Source organism: Bos grunniens, chromosome 13 (genome assembly GCF_055505025.1).
Source record: "Bos grunniens cultivar Pamir isolate PY7600 chromosome 13, Bosgru_T2T1.0, whole genome shotgun sequence".
Taxonomy (NCBI): Eukaryota; Metazoa; Chordata; class Mammalia; order Artiodactyla; family Bovidae; genus Bos; species Bos grunniens.
In genome coordinates this window covers 24,775,176-24,796,731 of record NC_141177.1, presented here as the reverse complement: position 1 = coordinate 24,796,731, position 21,556 = coordinate 24,775,176, and the positions used below count along the sequence as shown (strand labels likewise).

Here is a 21,556-nt window from a genome sequence, read left to right as displayed (position 1 = left end):
AGGCTCAATCCCAGGTCAGGAAGATCCCCCGGAGAGAAGAATGGCAACCCACTCTAGTATTCTTGCCTGGGAAATTTTATGGACAGAGGAGCCTGGCAGGCTACAGTTAGTGGGATCACAGAAGAGTTGGACACGACTTAACAACTAAACAACAAAAAGTGAAACTCCTGTTTCTCAGCCCGTGAGACTCTGCAGGAAGTGACCACTGCCTTCCTCCCAGGCTTCATCTCACTTCCTCACACACATTAAAAATCCTTTCCCACCTGCCTTTGCACCTGTCTCCCTCTCCCTAAAGATCCCCCCCAGATCTCCCCATCACTCAAGTCTCTGCTCAGTGGGCCCCTATCAAGCTCCTCCTCAACAAGGCCCTTGTCATTATCTGTCCTGTCCACTCTGCAGGACACCCCTATGATCCCGGCCACCTCTTCTCCTCCGCTGTCCCCCCGTCCACTCACTACTATGTTGTCCCCCAGACTCAGCCCCGTAGACATTCTCTGTTGTGAGACCAGCCTAGGCACTGAGGGCTGTGTGGCAGCCCCCTGGCCTCTTCTGAGATTCCAGGAGCACCCCCTCCCCAGCGATGACAACCAAAGACACCTCCAGACATTGCCTGATATCCCCCGGGGTGGGGGTGCTGCAGGGGGTCCGTCGGGGGAGAAGGGGAGAGCCCATCCAGAAGCCAGAGGAATCCCCATCCTGGGCCTCAGAGCCTGAGCCTCCCCCATACACAACCCCTGCCCTGCAGGCTCCTGGGGTTCTTGAGAAGCAGCGTGGAAACCCCTCTGCAGGGCCAGAAGGGAAGCAGCCGCAGGCCCAGCCACACCCAGCCAGGGAGGGTAGGCCAGGGGCTAATTATAGCAGGCAGGTTGTGAGAGGTCTTCTTCGGGAAGAGGAAGTGGCGCTCTGATTAACCCTGGGGTTGGTTCACCCCAAGTTGAGACAGTCCCCGTGGGGAGAGGAAGTGTGGTGAAATGAATTCAGCCTCGGGGGCCCAGGCATCACGAACAAGCCAGGCGGCTCTGGCGGGGAAGGCCAGAACGCGGCTCTGCAGCGCACGGGCCAAGTCTGTTGCAGAAGCCTTCAACTCTCCAGACCTTGGTTTTAAAAGAAAAGGGGCTGGGCCAGATTTGATTTTTGAGGTGGGCCTCTCGTTTCAGGGCAAGGGCTCCTGAGTCAGGAGCTCACTGACCTTCAGTGTCCTCATCTGCAGAATGGGTCAATGGGAACCATGTCTCTCATAGTCTTTGGAGGATGCATGGAGCTGGTCCGTGCTGCTGGCAGGCCTGAGCCAGAGCCCAGCATGGGATGGGGGCTCAGGTGTTCCATGTCGTCAGAACAGCGACACGATCGGTAGGGCCCAGTCAAAATGAAAATGTGGGCCCCTCGTTCAAAAGTTGCTAAGAACTTCAAGACAGAGAAAGCAGAGCGTTAAGCCTGGTGTGGGGCCCCTCTGAGCCCTGTATGGCTGCCTGGGCCACAGGCCTGTGAACTGGGGCAGCTGTGGGGATGGGAGTGAGGTGAGGGTGGGGAAAGGCTCCTGACCAGGATGGACCCCTCTCCAAGACTGTCATCAGAGGACCTCACCTGGAACACATAAAATCAGAGGGCTGCCTGCTGTATGAGACTCTTCACATACAAGCTATGTAAATGGTGCACAGCCAGTGTGGTAGACAGAAGAGATGTGGCTTCAATCCCTGGGTCAGGAAGATCCCCTGGAGGAGGGCACGGCAGTCCATTCCAGTATCTTGCCTGGAGAATCCGCATGGACAGAGGAGCCTGGCAGGCCACAGTCCATGGGGTCACGTGGAGTCGCACATGACTGAAGCGACTTAGCACGCATGCATAAATATGTAGGTAAAAGCCTAGGCAGGATTTTCAGCCCCTACTCCCACTGAGGTTGGCTGTGGGTGGAACATGGGAGTCACAGCAGAACTGAGCTGTAACCTGTAACATTTTATTTCTTCAAAGAAAAAGGATTAGTGACAAATGTGATAAAATCTTCACATCTCACTGTGTGTCCTGTTTAATCCTGGGGAGTCCTAGTAGGAGCTTATTCTCTGTATATTTTCATTTTTAAAAAGCAGGCGTCACTGCTTTAAAAACCTTGAAAGCATTCAATGAGGAAAGAACTAGCCTTTGACTAAGGCTCCTGAGAGCAAGGTGCCTGGGAGACACACGAGTGTTAATTGAGAACCTACTACATGCCTGGCCCAAGGCTGGGGTCTCAGGCTGGAGGCCGGGGGATGTCCCTCCAGGAGCCCAGAGACCAGCACAGAAGCAGAAAGCAGGCCTGCATGCCCATCCTTTGCGGGGACTGACATGAAGTGACCCCAGCCTCAGCATGGGGCTGCCACTTGGCTATTTTCACAGGAAAGCTGAATCTTGGGTATTTTTCCCCTCTTGCTGAAGGATGCTCAGAGCCTAGAGGGGGAGAGGGGGTCAGCTGGCAGGCACCGAGGGCTGCCTGTTGGGGTGATAGGGGGCACGCCAAGGTGAGAATGTGGGACAGAGTCATCAACAGGCACGGTCACAGGTGCAAGGGAGCCCCCGGGGCTGCTGCAACCACTGCTGAGACACTTAGATGAATGCTAGGGGATGTCGCCCTGAATTGTCAGCCTCCTCTGCTGGCAGAACTTGGGGTCTGCAAGCTCGGGCATGGAAGTACCTCACTTGGCTGGAACTAGAGCCCTCCCCCCGGGCATTAGCAGCCTCTTTGCCAGCCATGGGCAGAGGACTAGACATCTAGACACCGGGCTCACCCAGCCTAGGGCTTTCTCCCGAAGGGGTCTTGGCCGATGGTCCCTACGAGGCCAGGAACGCAGGCAACTCCTCTGTCCCAGGGCTGCTCTCTGGTCATTTTTGTCTCCTTGGTTTATCTGTTCTAGCTTTTTAATTTTGAAATAATTTGAGACAGAGAAAAGGTGCAAAGACAGTTCCCACATCCCCTTCCCCCAGCTTCCTCTATTACTCTCTTTCGTAACAGTGCAACAATCCAAAGTGAGAAATTCACTTTGATCCAACACCATTAACTAACTACAGACTTTATTCAGATTTTCCCCCAGTGTCCTTTCTCTGTTCCGGACCCCACGTGGAATTTGCTCATCTCGTCTCCTTCTCCTGCAGCCTCGGGTATGGTCCTCATTCTTTCCTTGTCCTTCCTGATCTCGCAGGACTTGCAGAGCATCAGTCAGATGTTTTGTAGACTGTCCTTCAATTTGGGTTTCTCTCATGTCATCTCATGTTTTCAAATGAGATATAATTCCATGTTCCAGAAAATGCAACCTTGTAAAAGCGTACAGTCCTGCAGCTTTTCATATACACAGTTGTGCAACCATCAAAAGGATCTAATTCCAGAATCTTCCCATCACCCCGAAAGGAGGCCCTGGGCCCCCACTTGCTTTTTGTCCACCGTGCGTGGCACTTTCTCTTGTCCCCTCCCTCTTGCTTCGTCTCCATTTCTCTGCAGGACCCTAGTCCTGTTTTCTTTCAGTTTCTGTTTGTGGCTCTGCCTCTGAGTTGCTTTGTCTCTCAGATTTGCTTCTATTTCTGCATCTCTCTCTCTCTCTCTCTGCCAGTCTCTCCCTGTCCCTCTATTTTATCCTTTTTCATTCTATTTTGCTCTATGTAGTATGTGCAGCTCTCTCTCTTTCATTCCAAAGGTCGTTGGTGTTCAGTCGCTCAGTCGTGTCTGACTATTTGTGACCCCATGGACTGCAGCACACCAGACTTCCTTGTCCTTCACCATCTCCTGGAGTTCTAAAGGAGACATAGGCAAAACCCAAGAAAACAAAAAGGAATGATGAGGCATCTGCAGAGCTCTGGAGACAGACAGGGTGAGGGATATGTGAGGGCTCCAGCTAGGCGGGGACCTCTCTGAGGAAGTGACGATGCAGCAGCCCTGGAGGGGCTGCAGGGAGACAGCCAGGCAGAGGGCAGCACAAGCAAAGGCCCTGGGGCAGGAGTGAACTCCAGACTGAGCCAAGGAGAGGCGGGGAAGGCAGTCAGGGGCCTCCCTGTGCCCAGGCTTGCTTAGAATCCCTCCCCAGGTCAGGCCCTCAGCACTGGGCCCCCTGCCTGGGAACCCCAGCCAGCCCAGGGTGAGGCCTGTGGAGAATAAGTCACGGCTGAACCTCTGAGAACTTGCTAGGACCCCCACTGGGGGCCAGGCCATGTGCTCCTTCCTGGGGAACCTGAGCTGGACACAACCCCCGCCTTCCATGGAAGGAATCTGCAGCAGAAGGGCACAACCCAGGCTCAAAGAGAGTCTGTGTGTTGATTATTCCATTATTTACTCCCAAAACACTGATTAAGCACCTGCTGTATACCAGATCCATAAATGGGCGTGGGCAATGCCCCGACCTCACGGACTCAGATTCTAGCCCACCTACTCCCATGCTGGGGAGAAAGGGTGAAGCCCAGATGGTAACTTATTCATCCAGTGCCTATGGGCTCTCACTGTGTGGTGAACAAACACAGATGACCCTCAAGGGGTGGCCCATGTTCACAGTACAGTTTCTGAAGCGCAATGAATGGGTTCAAGTCCCAGCTCTGCCGGCTGTCAGCTAAGTGGCCTTGGGCAGGTAACTAACCTACTAACTTTCAGTCTCTGAGCCTCGCTTTCCTCCTCTGTAGAGTGGGCTGCTGTGAGAGCTACAGGGTAGAATGTCATATGCTGAGCCCCCCACTCTGGACATTCAGAGAGCCTTCCTGGCTCCAAATTGAGTTTATCAGTCATAATCGTTGTCCTTCTGAGCTGGTGGGGTGGGCTAGTGGGTCAGGATCCCAGGCCTGCTGGGGATGGGGACCTGGGCATCCTTCGCCAGGGATGCAGTCTAGGCAGTCGGGTGGGGTGGGAGGGTAGAGAGGGGGCAGCGTGTGCAGCAGCTGGATGATGGCTTGTGTCCTTAAGTCACCGAGGGCAGCACCAGGCAGGCTAGCCAGGGCCAACAGCCTAACCCAGCCTCATTTGTGATGCAAATGGTTGGCCGTGGCTATGGGCCAGGGCCCCGGAGCCTTTATTTGGAGCAGAGGAGCCTGGGGGGAAGTTGGGGGGTGGGGAGTGGCCAGCCCCAGACAGCCTCGAGGGACCTCTCTGGGTGGGTTAGGGGTGAGTTGGGACTCCTCAACACCAGAAGATGCATTCCTGGAGGCTTACAAGGGCAGAGTTGAGGGGTGGGGGTGGGGTAGGGGGAAGAGCTCTGGCTTGGCCAGTGGAGGGAGCAGAAAAGCCTTGCTGGCAGGGCTCCATCCTGCAGAACCCAGAGATCCTCTCTGGGCTTTCTCCCAGGATCCCGTAGAAATCAGGGCCTCGCATGTTACACCCTATCACTTCCTAGCTGGCTGCCCCCACTGGATCTCCAGCCCCCTCCAGGGTCCCCTGCAAAGCTGCGGCCACACAGACCCTCTCACCTTCTTCCCTGGCTCCTGGCCAGCCTGGGCTTTTTCACAACCATTCCTTCTGCCCGGAATGCCTTTCCCTTTGGCTATGCCAATCTTTGTTAGTTCTCTTGTCCTTACTCAGTACATGTAACCATATATTCTTTTTCTTAAAGTCGGTACCCCCAAATTGTATAAACTTCAGGCCCCGTGAAAACTGGGTATGTTCCCAGTGGCAGGAAAATGTTCCCTGACACCATCCTTCCTGGTCCCTGAAGAAATGATTAGGTCACATCCCCCTTTAGGTCATTCATTCATTCAACAAACATTTAATGAGAAACATTAAACATTTAGGGCTTCCCAGGTGGCGCTAGTGGCAAAGAACCTGCCTGCCAATGCAGGAGACATAAGAGATGGGGGTTTGATCCCTGAGTTGGGAAGATCCCCTAGAGGAGGGCATGGCAACCCACTCCAATATTCTTGCCTGGAGAATCCCATGGACAGAGGAGCCTGGCGGGCTACAGTCCATAGGGTCACAAAGAGCTGGACACAACTGAAGCAACTTAGCACATACGATTAAACATTTAATGTATCAGGCACTCATATAGGCACAGGGATAGAGCAGTGAACGAGGCAGATAAGAACGCCTGCCTTTATGCACTGACAGTCCACCAGGGGTATAAGCAACAGACAAATGAATAAGTAACAATAAGAGGTAGGTAAGGTGGTTGTAGGTTTGAGGTGTAATAAGTTCTACAAAGAAAAATGGACAGGAAAGATAGAGGAAGCATGGTCGGGGTCGGGGCTGTGACTTTGAATGCAGCAAGGTAAAATGTGAGTGTGTTGATACCTGGAAGATGAGTGGTCCAGGTAAAGGGAAGAGCATGTGCAAAGGCCCCGTGGCAGAGGAATGCCTAAGAGGGCTTGGCATTTCCCAGTACTGTTTATCAGACTGAAATTCAATAATTCATGCCAGTGATGACTTATGAATTTTCTGTCTTCCCCACTAGGATCTTGTATTTGGTAACCGTTCAATAAGTAAATGGAGAAAGAATGTATTTATTTGTTTGGGAGAAGGGGTTGGTGCTGGTGGAGTTCTAACAGAGCTCCCACCTTAGGGCACTAGGTCAGCACACAGACCAGAGCTCTGCAGGCAGAGTGCTGGGCCTGGCAATGCTGCCCATTGAACAAGGGCAGTGCCTGGGGACGGGGGCACCAGGCAGCCTTTTCCTGGGATGTGGAGGGGCGGGGGGTGGCAGGCAGCAGGCATGGCAAGAACAAAGCAGGAAAAGAAGAATGAGAAGACCCTGAGATGATCTCCAAGCTCAGTTTGGGGCACATGGAGTCCTCTGGAGATATCCCAGAAATAACAGTCACACCATTTCAGGGGCCAAGTTCCAACTGGGCCACTGAATTTGGGAAGTGAACTTTAAAATCATGGCCCCATATAGTTACCTCCTCTTATGTGACCTCTGGGCAGGGCTGTGCGAGTGCTGAGAAAGAATCTGCAGGTGAAATCCTGGTGCACAGCCGGTGAGCACAGATTGGATAGGGCAGGTGTGGCAGCAACTCTGTTAAAAGCAATTCTTCTGCCTTTGCTTGAATTAGCAGAAGGCTGGACATGACATTTGCCCCCATTCCAGGGGAATGGAGCAATAGAGCACACCCACCCCCACTCCTTGGAGTATTACACAGCTGACAATCAGGTGAGAACAAGCTCCATGTGAGATCAGTGGGGAATCTTCAAGATGTTTTGGAGGGAAAGGAGCCTGACAGAGCGAATGGCATGTGCTGATTTGGAGGGAACAGATAGAAGCTCATGATGTGGTGTTCTGAAGCTGAAGGCCCTGGATGCCTGGAGGGAAGAGAACCAGGTGGGAGATGGGCTGGGAGGGACTTTGCCATCCCACAACCCTCCCCTAATGCCCAGTCAATACATTAGTGAAAAACTGTTGTTGTTCAGCTGCCAAGTTGTGTACGACTCTTTCCGACCCCCTGGACTGCAGGATGCCAACGTGCCAGAGACAGAGGCCTCCCTGTCTCTTACCATGTCTCACAGTTTGCCCAAGTTCATGTCCATTGAACTGGTGATGCCACTTAGCCATCTCATTCTCTGTCATCCCCTTCTCCTTCTGCCGTCAATCTTTCCCAGCATCAGAGTCTTTTCCAATGAGTTGGATCTTCGTATCAGGTAGCCAAAGTATTGGAGCTTCAGCATCAGTCCTTCCAGTGAATATTCTGGGTTGATTTCCTTTAGGATTGACTGGTTTGATCTCCTTGTTGTCCAAGGGAATCTCAAGAGTCTTCCCCAGCCTCACAGTTCAAAAACATCAATCCGTCAGTGCTCTGCCTTCTTTATTGAAGATGGGCAATTATCCTGCATAGAAATGCCACCGCTGTTAGGAGCAGTAAGGTGACTGCTGACAGCTGGAGGCGGGAGAAACTACCAGATGGGGGCAGAGAGGGTGGGGTGATGGGCACACCCCTCAGGGACCTGTCTGTTCCCCTTTCTCACAAAGCCAACCACCCGAGGAACAATAGGGCTTCCCCTCCTCTTCGGAGAGAAAGGGCAGGGGAAGACAGCCTGCAGGGCTAGAGGTGGCAGGTGGAAACCTCAATGAGGTGCCAAATGCTATTCTGAGAGGCCAGGAGGAAGCAGGGGCGGAAGTCGAGCCGGGGATGGTCGGCTCGGTTACTGCAAGTGTGTTTGTGCTGGGGGAGGGGTACCCCGGGGAGGGGAGGGAGATGCCAGAGGGTGCTCCCAGTCAGGCCTCATGCTCCCAACCCTCCAGGAAGCTGCTAGTCCAAAGCCAAGCCAGTTTCTGTTTTGCAGGAAGTAGGGGTAGGCTAATGCATTCATCCCCCTCCATTTTCCTATCTACTCTGCCAACCTCAACCGCCTCCCGATCACACTCTCACCCTCCTGACCTGCCGCAGTGCTTCACCCTGGCTGGGTGCATCCAACCTCAGGTGTTCTCACAGGCTGTGAGTCGCTTGCCTCCTTCCATGACCTTTCTCCAGCGGCTTTTGCTCCACCCTCCTCTCACCTGGGCCCTCCTGGTTCTTCTCCAGTATCTCACCTTGCTTCCTTCATAAAATTGTACCCCATGATTTTTTTTTTTAATTATGCTCCTGTCTGGGCAGTAGCCACACCCACCTGTTTTTACTGCTGCAGAGAGAAGGTTGGGCATTTGCAGAAGGAACAAAAGGAGACTCTTTGGGGCCTGTCACTTGGGAGAAAATGAGGCTCATCAAAGAGAGAGCCTGAATCTAACCAAGGTGGGGAATTTCAGAGCAAACAATTAGACTCCCCTTCAAGATAAAGGAGGTTGACTTTGTGATAGGCTTGGCTAAGGTTAGGACCCAGCAAGAAGGAGACACATTTTCTTTCCTTTGCAGTAACCCAGAGGGTAGGAGCCAAGGGCATTGGATTCTGAGCATGAAACCAACATAGGCTGAGAAATAGAGAAAGTTGGATCCCTATAATAATACTTAAACTGCTGGATCCAGCCATTCCTGAATCCAGAAATTCAGCTGCATGAGTCAATCATGTCCAACTGGTGGCTCAGACGGTAAAGCGTCTGCCTACAATGTGGGATACCCGGGTTCAATCCCTGGGTCGGGAAGATCTCCCGGAGAAGGGGATGGCAACCCACTCCAGTATTCTTGGACTTCCCTGGTGGCTCAGATGGTAAAGTGTCTGTGTACAATGCGGGAGACCTGGGTTCAATCCCTGGGTCGGGAAGATTCCCTGGAGAAGGAAATAGCAACCCACTACAGTACTCTTGCTTAGAAAATCCCATGGACGGAGGAGCTTGGTGCAGGCTACTGTCCATGGGGTTGCAAACTGAACTGAGCGAGTTCAGTTCACTACACTTCACTTCAATCATTCTCCAGAATGTAGGTAAATCAATCAAGATCCTTTCCTTTGCAAATGACAGAAAACCCAAGTCAGATTTCACGGGTGGGCAGAATAACGCCCCTCCCTCCTAGACAGTGTGTCCGGATCCTGGGAACCTGTGACTATATGAAGTTTGAATATATTTGGTTACACGGCAAAAGGGACTTTGCAGATGTGATTAAGGTTGCTGCTGCTGCTGCTGCTAAGTTGCTTCAGTCGTGTCCGACTCTGTGCGACCCCATAGACGGCAGCTCACCAGGCTCCCCCGTCCCTGGGATTCACCAGGCAAAAACACTGGAGTGAGTTGCCATTTCCTTCTCCAATGCGTGAAAGTGAAAAGTGAAAGTGAAGTCGCTCAGTCATGTCTGACTCTTAGTGACCCATGGACTGTAGCCTACCAGGCTCCTCCGCCCATGGGATTTTCCAGGCGAGAGTACTGGAGTGGGTTTCCATTGCCTTCTCCAGTGATTAAGGTTATGGATCTTCAAAGAGGGAGAGTATCCTAGATTATCCAGGTGCGTTCAGTCTAACATGAGTCTTTAAAAGCAGAGAGCTTTCTCCAGCAGGAGGCAGAGAGGGGCAGCAGAAGAGGAAGTTGAAGAGATTTGAACACCAAAGAGACTTGATCCATGGTTGCATTGTTGCAAAAGGGAGCCACGTGGGAAACAAGAGAAGGAATGTGGGCAGCCTCTAACAAAAAACCCGCCCCCACTGTCTGCCAGCAGGAAATGAGGACCACAGTCCCATAGACACAAGGAACTGAGTTTAGCCAGCTATTTGAATGAGGCTGGAAGAGGATTCTTCCCAGACCCTCCCATAAGGATCAGCTCTGCAGAAACCTTGACTTCGTCATCCTAAGCTGAGGACCTGTCTGGATCATGCTGTATCTGGAGCTCTGAACCACAAAAAGTAGGACATAATGATCTGTTAAGTGTTGTTTTAAGCCAATAAGTTTGTGACGACCTGATAGAAAACTAACCCCCGGTTTAATGAAAAAAAAGAATTGACAGGCTTTCTCACCCTGACTTCAGGAATGACTGGATCCAGCAGTTTAAATACTGTCCTCAAGATTCAATGTCTCTGCTTCCTCCTATGCTGGTTCATGCTACATGGGTCACCCTGGCAGCTCCCACCCCCAGGTTAAATCTACAGGAAAGGAGGCCTGCTTCTCCCAGCTCTCCCATTGTAATTCTCACCATCTCTCATTGCCCATGAGCAGACCATGTGCCCACTCCTGAGTTAGTCTCTAAGGCTAGTGGTATGGTGTTCTTTTTGGCCAGGTCTGGGTCACATACCTACCCTAAGAGGGTCAGGGCTGGGATCTGGAGCCACAGAGACTGAAAGACAGATGTGGGGAAGGGCTGGTTCCCCAAGGGGGAAATCTGGGCATGGGAGGGGGTAAATGACCACAGTGAAGCCCCTGCACAACGGGGCGGCAGGAGGTCAGAGTGCACAGAGAATTTGCTGTTTCACTTTCTGGAGGAAAGTGCACCAGGCACCGTGCAGGGTGGCCTGGGCAGAGGAGCTCCGAGCCGGCCCAGTGAATGTGACTCAGAACCTCCAGATGACTCCTGCCCCGAGGGCGCTGTTTCCAAACTCTCAGGCTAGCCAGCAGGGAAGCCTTGCGTTCCTCAGAAGCATGCTCGACTGGGACACAGAGTAAATAAACTGATATTTATACTCCAGCCCCACAGGGTGGCCACTTGGCTCTGAGGCAAATATGGTCAAAACTGAATTGTGCGGCCCTGGGAGGAGCCCGAGGCAGTCCCAGGAGGAGCCCGCGGGAGGCAGCCACATACCACACTCCCACGGGCAATCCCTGCTCCTTCCCCAAAGACTCGGGTCAGGAGGGAGGGGTCTGGCCCTCGCTCCTGCTCATCCCCTTTCCCCTGCACCCAGACCAGGTGGCCCCTCCTCTCCTAGGACCTGGACCCCTGCTGGCCCTTCCCAGGTCAGATCCTGGCTGGATCTGCAGCCCACAGCCAGGGTACCCATGCCCCCCCATCCATCCTTTCCTAAAGATGGCCTCTGCCTCAGATGGCCTCTCCTTGACTCGGAAGGTCACTTAAATTATTTAGAATTCATATGTCCAGCAAGTATTATAAGCCCCTTCTATGTGCCTGGCACTGGGTGCTGGGGCTGGGTACCATCATGAAGGCTCTGGCCTGCTACTGCCCCTCCCAGCTTATAGTACAGGATGGGAGACAGATATTAAGTGAGCAAACAAAGTGTACTGAGAAGTGCAAACCCTGACAAGTACTCCTGAGGAGGCAGGCAAGCAGAGTGCAGAGTGAGGGAGGGTGGCAGGAGCTGCCAAGGATGGTCTCTGCATCTGCAGGAACAGCACTCAGGTAGTGCAAACAGCTTGCGCAAAGGCCCTGGGACCACCTGATAACTTCCTCCCCAGCTCCCGCTGATTCTGTAATGATCTTAGTTAATGGTTTCCCTGTGTTTTGTTCATCTCTCCCAGGAAACTGAAAGCCCTAGGACGACCGGGATCTTTCTGCTTTGTTCCGGGCTGTCTCCGCAGGGCCTAGGACTGAGTCTGCACACAGTAGGTGCTAATACATGTTAGCAGAGTTCACTGAATGCAGTAACGATGAGTGGGCTGCGAGCTATGAAGGTGAGTGGACAAGCACATTTAAAAATAGTGAGTGAGGCATCAATTAAAGGTGTTCCCAGGTGGCTCAGTGGTAAAGAATTCGCCTGCCAAGCAAGAGACATGCATTCAATCCCTGGACCAGGAAATGGCAACCCACTCCAGTTATCACTGCAGATGGTGACTGCAGTCATGAAATGAAAAGATGCTTGCTCCCTGGAAGAAAAGCTGTGACAAACCTAGACAACATATTAAAAGGCAGAGACATCATTTTGCCAACAAAATGTCCGTTTAGTCAAAACTATGGTTTTTCCATTTGTTATATACAGATGTGAGAGTTGGACCATAAAGAAGACTGAATGCTGAAGAACTGATGCTTTCAAACTGTGGTGCTGAAGAAGACTCTTGAGAGTTCCTTAAATAGCAAGAAGATGAAACCAGTCAATCCTAAAGGAAATCAACCTTGAATATTCACTGGAAGGACCAATGCTGAAGCTGAAGCCCCAGTACTTTGGCCACATGATGTGAAGAGCCGACCCATTGGGAAAGACTCTGATGCTGGGAAAGACTGAGGGCATAAGGAGAAGGGGATGACAGGGGATGAAATGGTTGAATGGCATCACCGACTCATGGACATGAGTTTGAGCAAACTCTGGGAGATGGTGAAGGACAGGGAAGCCTGGAGTTCTACAGTCCATGGGATCACAAAGAGTCAGACACGACTGAGCACACAAGCTGATAGTCATGGCTATGTCACTGCCTCGTTGCTGAGAAATCTGGAGCAACAGCACAAATATTATCTGGAATTGGAGGGGCTCTCCTTTTGCACTTTTCAGAACTCTGTAACCTTCCAGTGTTTCACTCTGAGGTTGTATTTCTCTCTACTCTTTTTGTTTTTTTTTAATCACAGAAGCAATACACCTCTGCAGCATCACATTCAAACAGAAATATGTATAGAGTAAAAAGTCAAATCCGTATTCGCCAGAGAGCACTCCTCAAACTGTGAATTCCATGAATGCCCCTCTCATTGGAGCCCCCCACCCCACGGGTTACACGTGATGCCCCCACGTCCACCACAGACTAAAGTGATGGAGGCCCAGGGCCAGACGAGTGTGGGTGAAGGCCTTGGAGAGGTCTGGGTCCCCTCCCCATCTTGGCTAAGCCCAGAGCTTCCCCTCCCCTTGTGACCTGGAGACACAGCCCAGCGCAGGGACTGAGCGCATGGTCGCAGCCTCTACCCGCACGGTTCTAGCCAAGCAGACACCTGGGGAACAAACATCAGGAAGCTTGGGAACCCATCGCATGCGTCACCCAAAACAGAAGTGATGTTCAGCGATAAGTAAGTGTGAGAAGGGCCCAGAGCTCTGCTTTTTCCCATGGTGACTTCCATGGCTCTTTTGGAATACTCTTTCATCCTCTTTTCTCATTTTTTCAGAGCCACTGCTTTGCTGATTTTGTAAGACGTGCCTGGTGAGGTGAGCCTGGTATGTGGCAGGCCACCCCCTGGCCCCCCAGCCCCTGCAACCACTAAGCTACTATCTCTGTGGATTTGCCTGTTCTGGACATGTCATACGAATGGAATCATGTGAGACGTGGTCTTTCGCGACTGGTTTCTACCAGCTATCATCCTGTTTTCAAGGTTCACCTGTGCTGTAGCATATATCAGAATTTCATGTGTAGAAAACAAACATGTGATTACCAAAAGGGGAAAAGGGGGGAGGGATTAACTGGGAGGCTGGGATTTACATATACACACTACTATATATCAAGTAGATAACTAATGAAGACCTACTACGTAGCATGGGGAATGCTACTCAGTACTCTGTAATGAGCTATATGGGAATAGAATCTAAAAAAGAGGGGATATATGTATATGTGTAATTGATTTCTGCTGTACAGCAGAAACTAACATAACATTGTAAATCAACTATACTCCAATAAAAATTTTAAAAAGGAAATTTCATTCCCTTTTATGGAAAATAATATTCTTTGTATAGGATACTATATTTTGTTTATCTGTTTTTCAATGGTGGACAGTGAGTTCATTTCCACTTTGGGGCTATTGTGAATAGGCCTGCTAGAATGTTCATGGACAAGGTTTTGCATGCATGTATGTTTTTTATTTGTCTTGGTATATACCCAGGCGTGCAGTTTATGGGTTGTATGGTTATTGCTGCTGCTGCTGCTGCTGCTGCTGCTTCATCACTAAGTCATGTCCCACTCTTTGCAACCCCATGGATTGTAGCCCGGCCTGCTCCTCTGTCCATGGGATTTTCCAGTTTCCCAGGCAAGAATACTGGAGTGGGTTGCCATTTCCTTCTCCAGGAGATCTTCCTGACCCAGGGATTGAACTCAGGTCTCCTGCTTAGTAGGCAGATTCTTTACCACTGAGCCGCCTGGGAAGCCCCATGGTAATTCTACATTTAATCATTTGAAAACTGCTGGACAATCTTCCGTTCATATTCCCACCAGCAGGGTGAAAGTGAAAGTCCTTTAGTTGTGTCTGACTCTGTGACGCCATGGGCTATACAGTACATGGAATTCTCCAGGCCAAAAATACTGGAGTGGGTGGCCGTTCCCTTCTCCAGGGGATCTTCCCAATCCAGGGATTGTTCCCAGGTCTACCTGCATTACAGGCAGATTCTTTACCAGCTGAGCCACAAGAGAAGCCCAGAGAGTTTCATTTCCTCCCACCCCACCAACACGGGTTCTTGCCTGACTTTTCCTTCCAGCCACCATAGGGGCTGTGAAGTGGCATCTTACTCTTTTGCTTTGATTGCATTTAGTGTTATTCTTTTAAACAAGTCTAAACTGTAATAAAAACCCCATGCTATATTCACAGAGGGTCTCAGAGCCACATAAAGGAAGTGGACGGGGGGCTCCCCTGCTCTCACCAGCTATACTCCAAGGGGATTCACAAAAGATATTTTTTAAACTGAACCATCAAAACCCTAAAAAGGAGACAAATTTGAATTCTTCCTCCAACTACAAGAGGACAGAGTTTTTTTGGACCTCTGAAGAAATGAGAGAGGATACACAGGTAAAAATGGACAGGTGAAAACATACAAAACATTAAACAGAACTAAACGTGGTGGTTCTTAGGCCAGGCTTCACTTTAAAATCATCATGATGCTCTTTAAATAATACCCATGCCCAGACCCTTCTCTCAAGAGACCAAGCTTCAGCTGGTCCCGGTGGGGCCCGTGCAGTGCGATTTGGGGAAGTTCCCTGGACCCAGGTTCTGTGGGTGCCACCAGGAACCTGTTCCCTGCAGACTTTTGTGCCTTTGTGGGGGTTATATCTGTCTGGTTAAAGCCAAAGAGCAAGGGGTACTAACAGTATTGGCAGTGGTCCAGCGAAATCCCGAGATCCTCAGAACGGAAGGGGAGAAAATGCTGGGTTTCCCCAGGGACTAACCTGTTTTCCTTGGACCGAGGGCAACAGCACTGACTGTGCTGAAGGGCTGCCACTCCTCAAGCTCCTCCCTCAAACCTGGCCCTCGCTGCTTTTTCCACAGTTATCCCAGGAGGCACAGATGAGGAAACTGAGGATCAAAGAGGGTGAGTGACTCACCCAAGGTCACACGGCTTGTAAGGAAAGAAACTCAAATTCAGACTCATGTCTGTCTAATTCCAAACGCTTGCAGTGGACCCTTGCACTGACTTCACTGGAGTGGCGATGGGGGCTGGCGGTCTATCTAACCTACCATTCATCCTTCCAGCATCCCTCTACCCACCAGTCCTCCCTTCCCTCTCTCTCTCTGTCCATACTTTCTTCCCTTCATTCATCCCTCCCTCCATCCATCCATCCATCCATCAAGGCTTAACTGCATGAACGTCCTCCACTTAGACACTGACATGGATAAAATGGACGTGTATCTGATGTGGCCCCTACCTTTCTCCCCAGCTGACTGCCTCCCATGGCTCCTAGCTGGCAAACTAAAACACCCACCAGAGCTTAGTGAGAAGCACAATCAGGACTGGTGGGGACTGTGGCGAAGGGGAAGAGCGAGTGTTCTATCGTTGCTCTGTAGGACTGTGGACCAGAGAAGCTTCTGCCTGTGGGTGCTCACCTTCCCACGGTGCTCCATGAACATCTCTCCAAGTCACAAAGGTACCTCTGCCTCATGGCTCTTCGTGGCTGCACCGAATTACACATCGCCATTCGTTCCAGTAGAAAAGCCAGCAGCAGGCTGAGGGAGTGACTTTGGCATCAGACCCACTGAGGTTTGGACCCCAGCTCTGCCAGCTTCCTAATTACTTTGAGCCTCAGTTTCTGCATCTGTAAAATGGGGACAATGTACATGCACACTGCATGGGCTTTGTGAGTGACACAGCCAAGCACTCAGCACAGTGCCTGGCAGAAGCTAGGTGCTCAGTAAGTACGGGATTCTCTGTCTGGCCTGCCCCACAAGGAGGAACACGGCAGCCTCACTCACCCCTGCCCCTCATCCCCTGTGACCTTGGAGGCTCCTATTTAAACCTCAGCTCCAGGCTCAGGATTGTGGCCTTTTTTGCAAGTCCCTCCCTCATCCTCCACCCATGGGAGCCAAGCAGACTCTTCACCTGGGCCAGGTGAGCTCATGCAGACCAACCAGGCAGAGGCCGGATCTGCAGCAAACAGGGGCAGGTGTCCTGGATGTGCTGAAGGCTGGTGAGCAGGGATGATGTGAGGCCTTGGGTCAGGCAGGAGCAGGATGCCAGGAGAACACAGCCCAAAGGACCCAGTCAGCTCCAAGGAGGATGCAAGAGGCAGCCTGGACCCGTTCCTACCTAAGATGCTCTGAGGCCACACCCAGGCTCTTGTTCTGGGTGATGGCAACACAAGGAGAGACAGCTGCCCCGAAAGGGAAGAAAAGTCAGAGTGAACAAAGATGGGGGTGGGGTGGGGAAGCAGCTTCGACAAGGAGGTCTAGGAAGGCATCTTTCGGGTGGGGAGCAGGGGAGACATCTGAGCTGAGACTGGTGACTTTTGAACTAAGGCTGAGGGACAGAACACCTGTGGGGAGAGTGGCTTGTGAGAAAGGCATCTGCAAGGTGGTAGGGCCAGTTCAGCCATGGCACAGAACTGAGATTTTATTCCAGGGCAATGGGGAGCCACAGAGGCTCCTATGCCAGGGAACAGCATGTTCTGTGTTACCTTTTTAGAAGATTGAGTGGGTCACCCTAGATAAGAGGTGGGAGGAGGCAAGGACAGCTGGGACCCCACCCAGCTCTGGCTCATCAGAGACACCCAGAAGACCAGTATAAGCAAGCCGACAGGCACTGAAATGACCCCACCCTGGTAGTATTTGGAGTATGTGCACAGAAATGTAGTATCAACCAGACGCCAAACTTCGGTCTCCAATTTTTCTTGCTCAGTTCCAAATTGTACAGAATTGTGTTAAGAAAAAAGTAAAACTTCCCTGTAGTCCTGGTATTATTAACATCTCTGGTGGTTCAAATGGTGAAGAATCTGCCTGCAATTCAAGAGACCCAGGTTCAATCCCTGGGTTGGGAAGATCCCCTGGAAAAAGGAAAGGCTACCCACTCAGGTATTTTTGCCTGGAGAATTCCATGGACAGAGGAGCCTGGCAGGCTACAGTCCATGGGGTCGAAAAGAGTCGACATGACTGAGTGACTATAACACTTACACACTAGTTCCTTCCTCGTTTATTATACACATATGTAAATTATTTGAATAAATTCCCTTTATTTTGGAATTTTCCCCCAACCTTGCTAATGTTATAATTTAGAAATAAAAGACCTTCATTTTTAATTCATGTACAAGTGTCTCCATCATGGGGCCCAGAGAAGCCAGCAGGAGGCACCTTGAACTCTCGAGCTGTCTCTAATGTAGCCAGCTTAGTTGCTGGTGTTCGGGGCTTGGGGCTGGGGGGTGGAGTTGCCCCATCCTTGATCTCCAGGCTGCTGTGTACACAAGGCTTGAGGTGAGCAGACAGTGGAGCAGGGCTGATAAGCACAGCTGGGCACTTATCGGCCCCAGCAGGAGGCCCAGGTGGTATCTGGAGGGCCAGGTACCCACCCCACACCGTGGCCCATGCCCCGTGCAGACATCCAGCCCCAGGGCACGCTGGGCAGCTGCCCTGTGTTTGGACAGCCCCCAATCCCAGGGGGCTCCTGGTTCGGTGTTTACATCTTGGGGACAAGCACAAGTGTGACTCAGCTCTCTAGGCAGGGACGAGCAGGATAGAGGGTGAGGAAGGAGAGAATGGGGCAGGGGTTGGGGAGGCCAGAGCCCAGCCCTTGGGGCAGGGTGGCATGTGTCCTCCAGATTCAGGATTCTCCTATCCAAATCCTGGCAGCCACATCAGCTCTCTAGCCACGGGCAGGCAGCTGACTCTCCCAGCCTTGGTTTTCCTGCCTGTAAGCTGGGCACAGTCAACCACCTGTGGGTTGCCGGAAGGATTCAGGGAGAGAGTAGGTACAGACTATGGAAAGCCATCAGAAGTGTTCACTGATGGTCGGTTGTCATGACCCTGGGGACAGCCTTCAGTTCCAGAGCTGAGGGTAATGAGGGGGAGGGTGTGCCTCATTTGATGGAAACATGGGGTCCTTCATCCACAGGCGGGACCCCTAGAGGCAGCGGGCGGCTTTCACAGGAATTGGGGTGGTTTTCTCACCTCCACCCTCCACTGCTTGCTCAGCTTTCCCACGGGCACGGGGCTGAGGCTTCAGGAGCTGGGTGTCTGCCCCACGGCACTGAGCACTAGTCACTCTCTTTCATCCTAGTGGTGGTCTGGGGAGAGGACCGTGGTGATCACACTGTGTGCAGGTGATCATGACCCAGTTGCTGCCTAGGGAAAGGCAGTGACGAGGAGAGACAGAGCCAGAGGTCCCCAAGTATCTGGTCCTTTGCCCTGCAACATGTTGGCCTAGTGGGGTCTGTCTGCCTGGAGGAGGCTTGTGGGCAGGGTGGTGGGGGAGCCCCGGCCAAGACGTTCCACCTCGAGCTCCCAGGGGCCACAGAGCCAGAGGCCAACATCACAGACAAACCCAAGCCTGGAGCAACCACGTAGCCCCTCTGAGTCTCAGTCTTCTCCTCTGTAAAATGGGACTATTAAGCCATACCTTGTGGGAGGGTTCTGACCAGGAGGAATAGAGCCAGCACACGGGAGAACATCAAACGGTCCGCCCAGGGCAGCACCCCACTCAAGGACCCTAAATGTGAAAGCACCTCGGGCCGCAAGCCCTATATAAGGTTCAGACGCCCCATGATGACTGTTCACCAAACCTGAGCAACACGATGAGGCAGAAACTTCAGCTACCATCTCAGAACTGCCCCTGGGGAGTGACCCTGGGCAAGTTCTGTGCACACTCTGAGCCCCAATTTCTCCATGTGAGAAGTGGGCATGACAATGACAGACCCAGCTCACCTGGCTGGTGTGAAGGTCGAGAGAGGGATTGAGTCAGTAACAATGTGCACAAAGCCCCTGTGAATGGGGTGTTAGTATCCTGGACTCACAGTTAACTGCCAGGAGAGTCTGAGACAGAAACTGCATGATGGACAGTCCCACCTTCCTCCTTAGTAACAAAAGGCTTTCTGTATTCCAGGTAAAAATCCAGCTAAACACCTGTATTACCCACTCGCCCCTCATGGTTGAGTATGGCCACGTGACCAAGTTCTGGTCAGTGAGATGGAAGAGAAACGTGCAATTTCTGTGAAACCTCCTTGGGAACTCCCAGCTTGAGGTATTCCTTTCACTTTCCTCCTCCTTCTTTCTTCTGTCTAGAACTCTGAGGTGATGGCTGGATCTCTGGCAGCCACCTTGTTTCATGTGATGTCTTGAGAAAGTAAACCATGCACTAAAACAGTGCCATTGGAAGTTAGAAGGAGCCTGATTCTGACGACTGGAGCTCTCATTTAAACACTGGACCGTCTGCTTCAGATTTCTTTTATATTAGAAAAACAAAAAAAATGAACTTGTAACTTGCTAAGAACCACTGTTACTATTTTTTTTATTGTATATCACTCAGCCTAATTTTAAGTAATGCGGACCCTTTGAGATTGTATATATCCAGAGTCTTGATTGCAAAGGACAGAAAAAAATAAAATTAAACTGGGGTAAGTGAAAAAGGAAATGTATTAGCCCTTATAATGGGGAAGTCCAGGGTCTAATGCAGGCACAGCTGGATCGAGGGGCCCCATAGATGTCACTAAGACCTTGTTTTGACTCCTCAGCTCTACTTTCCCTAGTGTGGTCTCTTCAAAGGCACACATAGTCCTGCCTCTCCACTCCATGCCTTCGCCCCATCCCACCCCTCCCCCAACCCCAGCAGCTCCAGGCTTATCTGCTCCCAGATTGGCTCCCCAGCAGACAGACAGCTTCCTTCCCTCAAGAGGACCAGTAGGAATCCAGAACTGACTCCCACTGACCCAGACTGGGTCATATGCCTAACGCTGAACCAATCACCGAGGCCCCTCTCACTACACTGCCTGCTGGGGATGCAGCAGAGCAGGGACAGAGCCCTGGTCTCAGGGGGACTGTTGTGGCTCCTTTCTCAGCGAGGCTCAGGGAGGCAGAAACCTGGCTGAGCTCACCCTGCCAGCCTCAGAGGGTACCAGGCCCTGGATCAGGCCCAGGCCCTTCACCTCCATGGCAGAGCACCTCCCACCGCCACGCCTCAGGGGCCCAGGCTGTGGTGACTCCACTTCTGTGTCTCAGTTTCTGCATCTGTGCAAAGGGGCCATCTGAGTGTCCCCTCGTGGGTAACCGACCATCCAGGAAAAGTGCTTGCACACAGCGCCTGAGCCAGGACAGCCCATGGATGTCGGCAGCATTATTTACTGTCCTCATTTATAATCATCGTCGGGGCATCCCACGTGCACAGACCACCACCTGCCGTCCTCAGCTTGCTCCTGCCCTGCACTAAATGCCCTGACTCTGGAAGCTCACTCTCCGCGGTTTACCACTGTCCAGAGCCCTCGGTCCCAGACCCCAGGAGGATGTGTATGAGGCCTCGAGGCCAGTCCCAGAGGCTGCCACCAGCCGATAGCGACAGGAAACGGGCTGGCTGTGAGTGGCCCTCCAGATAACCCTGGCAGCACTCGCCACCCACCCCCAGCACTTATCAACAGCAGCAAATGTCTTCTTGGAGCTGGGAGCCCCATGGTGACCTTCATGACACCTTGCCAGTGTTTGCAAACTAAGACACAGCCAGAGGGAGAGAGGTAGGGGGCAGGGGCAGGTGTGAGGGAGCATCAGGGGTCCCTGGTGAGACAAGGAAACCCTGCCTGGCAGGATCTCACCTGACTTGACCCTGAGAACCCTGACCCTTCCCTGGGCAGAGGCTGGGGACCTGGACCACAGAAAGGGGGTAAATTCATAAATCTCAGAATCAAAGGGACTGAAACAGACCCAGGGTAATCCCTCGGGGACCCCAGGTCAGCACAGGGAAGGTGGCTCCCAGTCTGCCTCAAGCCACCTTCCTGAATCAGGGTGAGTCATCTCGCTTCAAAGCCAAAGGCTGACCACGTGGAGTTGTCGGTGGACCTGGGATCAGACCCAGCCACCCAGCTCTGGGCAGGTGCTACGTTCCCCATGCATCATCTGTCCTGTTCCCTGCAGACACCGTGGCAGTTTTGGCCTCTGGCTGCCCCACCCCTCCCCGGGCCCCAGCTCCTCTCATCTCAGATCTGCCCAGCACACTCCAGCCTGGATGGATGGTTCCAAAACTCCA

General features: G+C 52.1%; 1 protein-coding gene across 2 annotated transcripts in view; it reads right to left on the bottom strand.

Annotated features, from left to right (window-relative positions):
* Nucleotides 1–3,025: 3,025 nt before the first annotated feature.
* Nucleotides 3,026–21,556, bottom strand: part of RBM38 (RNA binding motif protein 38) — a 35,989-nt gene continuing 17,458 nt past the window's right edge. For both annotated transcript variants that reach the window (XM_086330918.1, XM_086330922.1), the window contains exon 4: nt 3,026–3,756. In XM_086330918.1, coding sequence (XP_086187044.1) covers nt 3,693–3,756 — 64 coding nt within the window. In that variant the 3' untranslated portion in view covers nt 3,026–3,692. The remainder of the gene's footprint in view (nt 3,757–21,556) is intronic.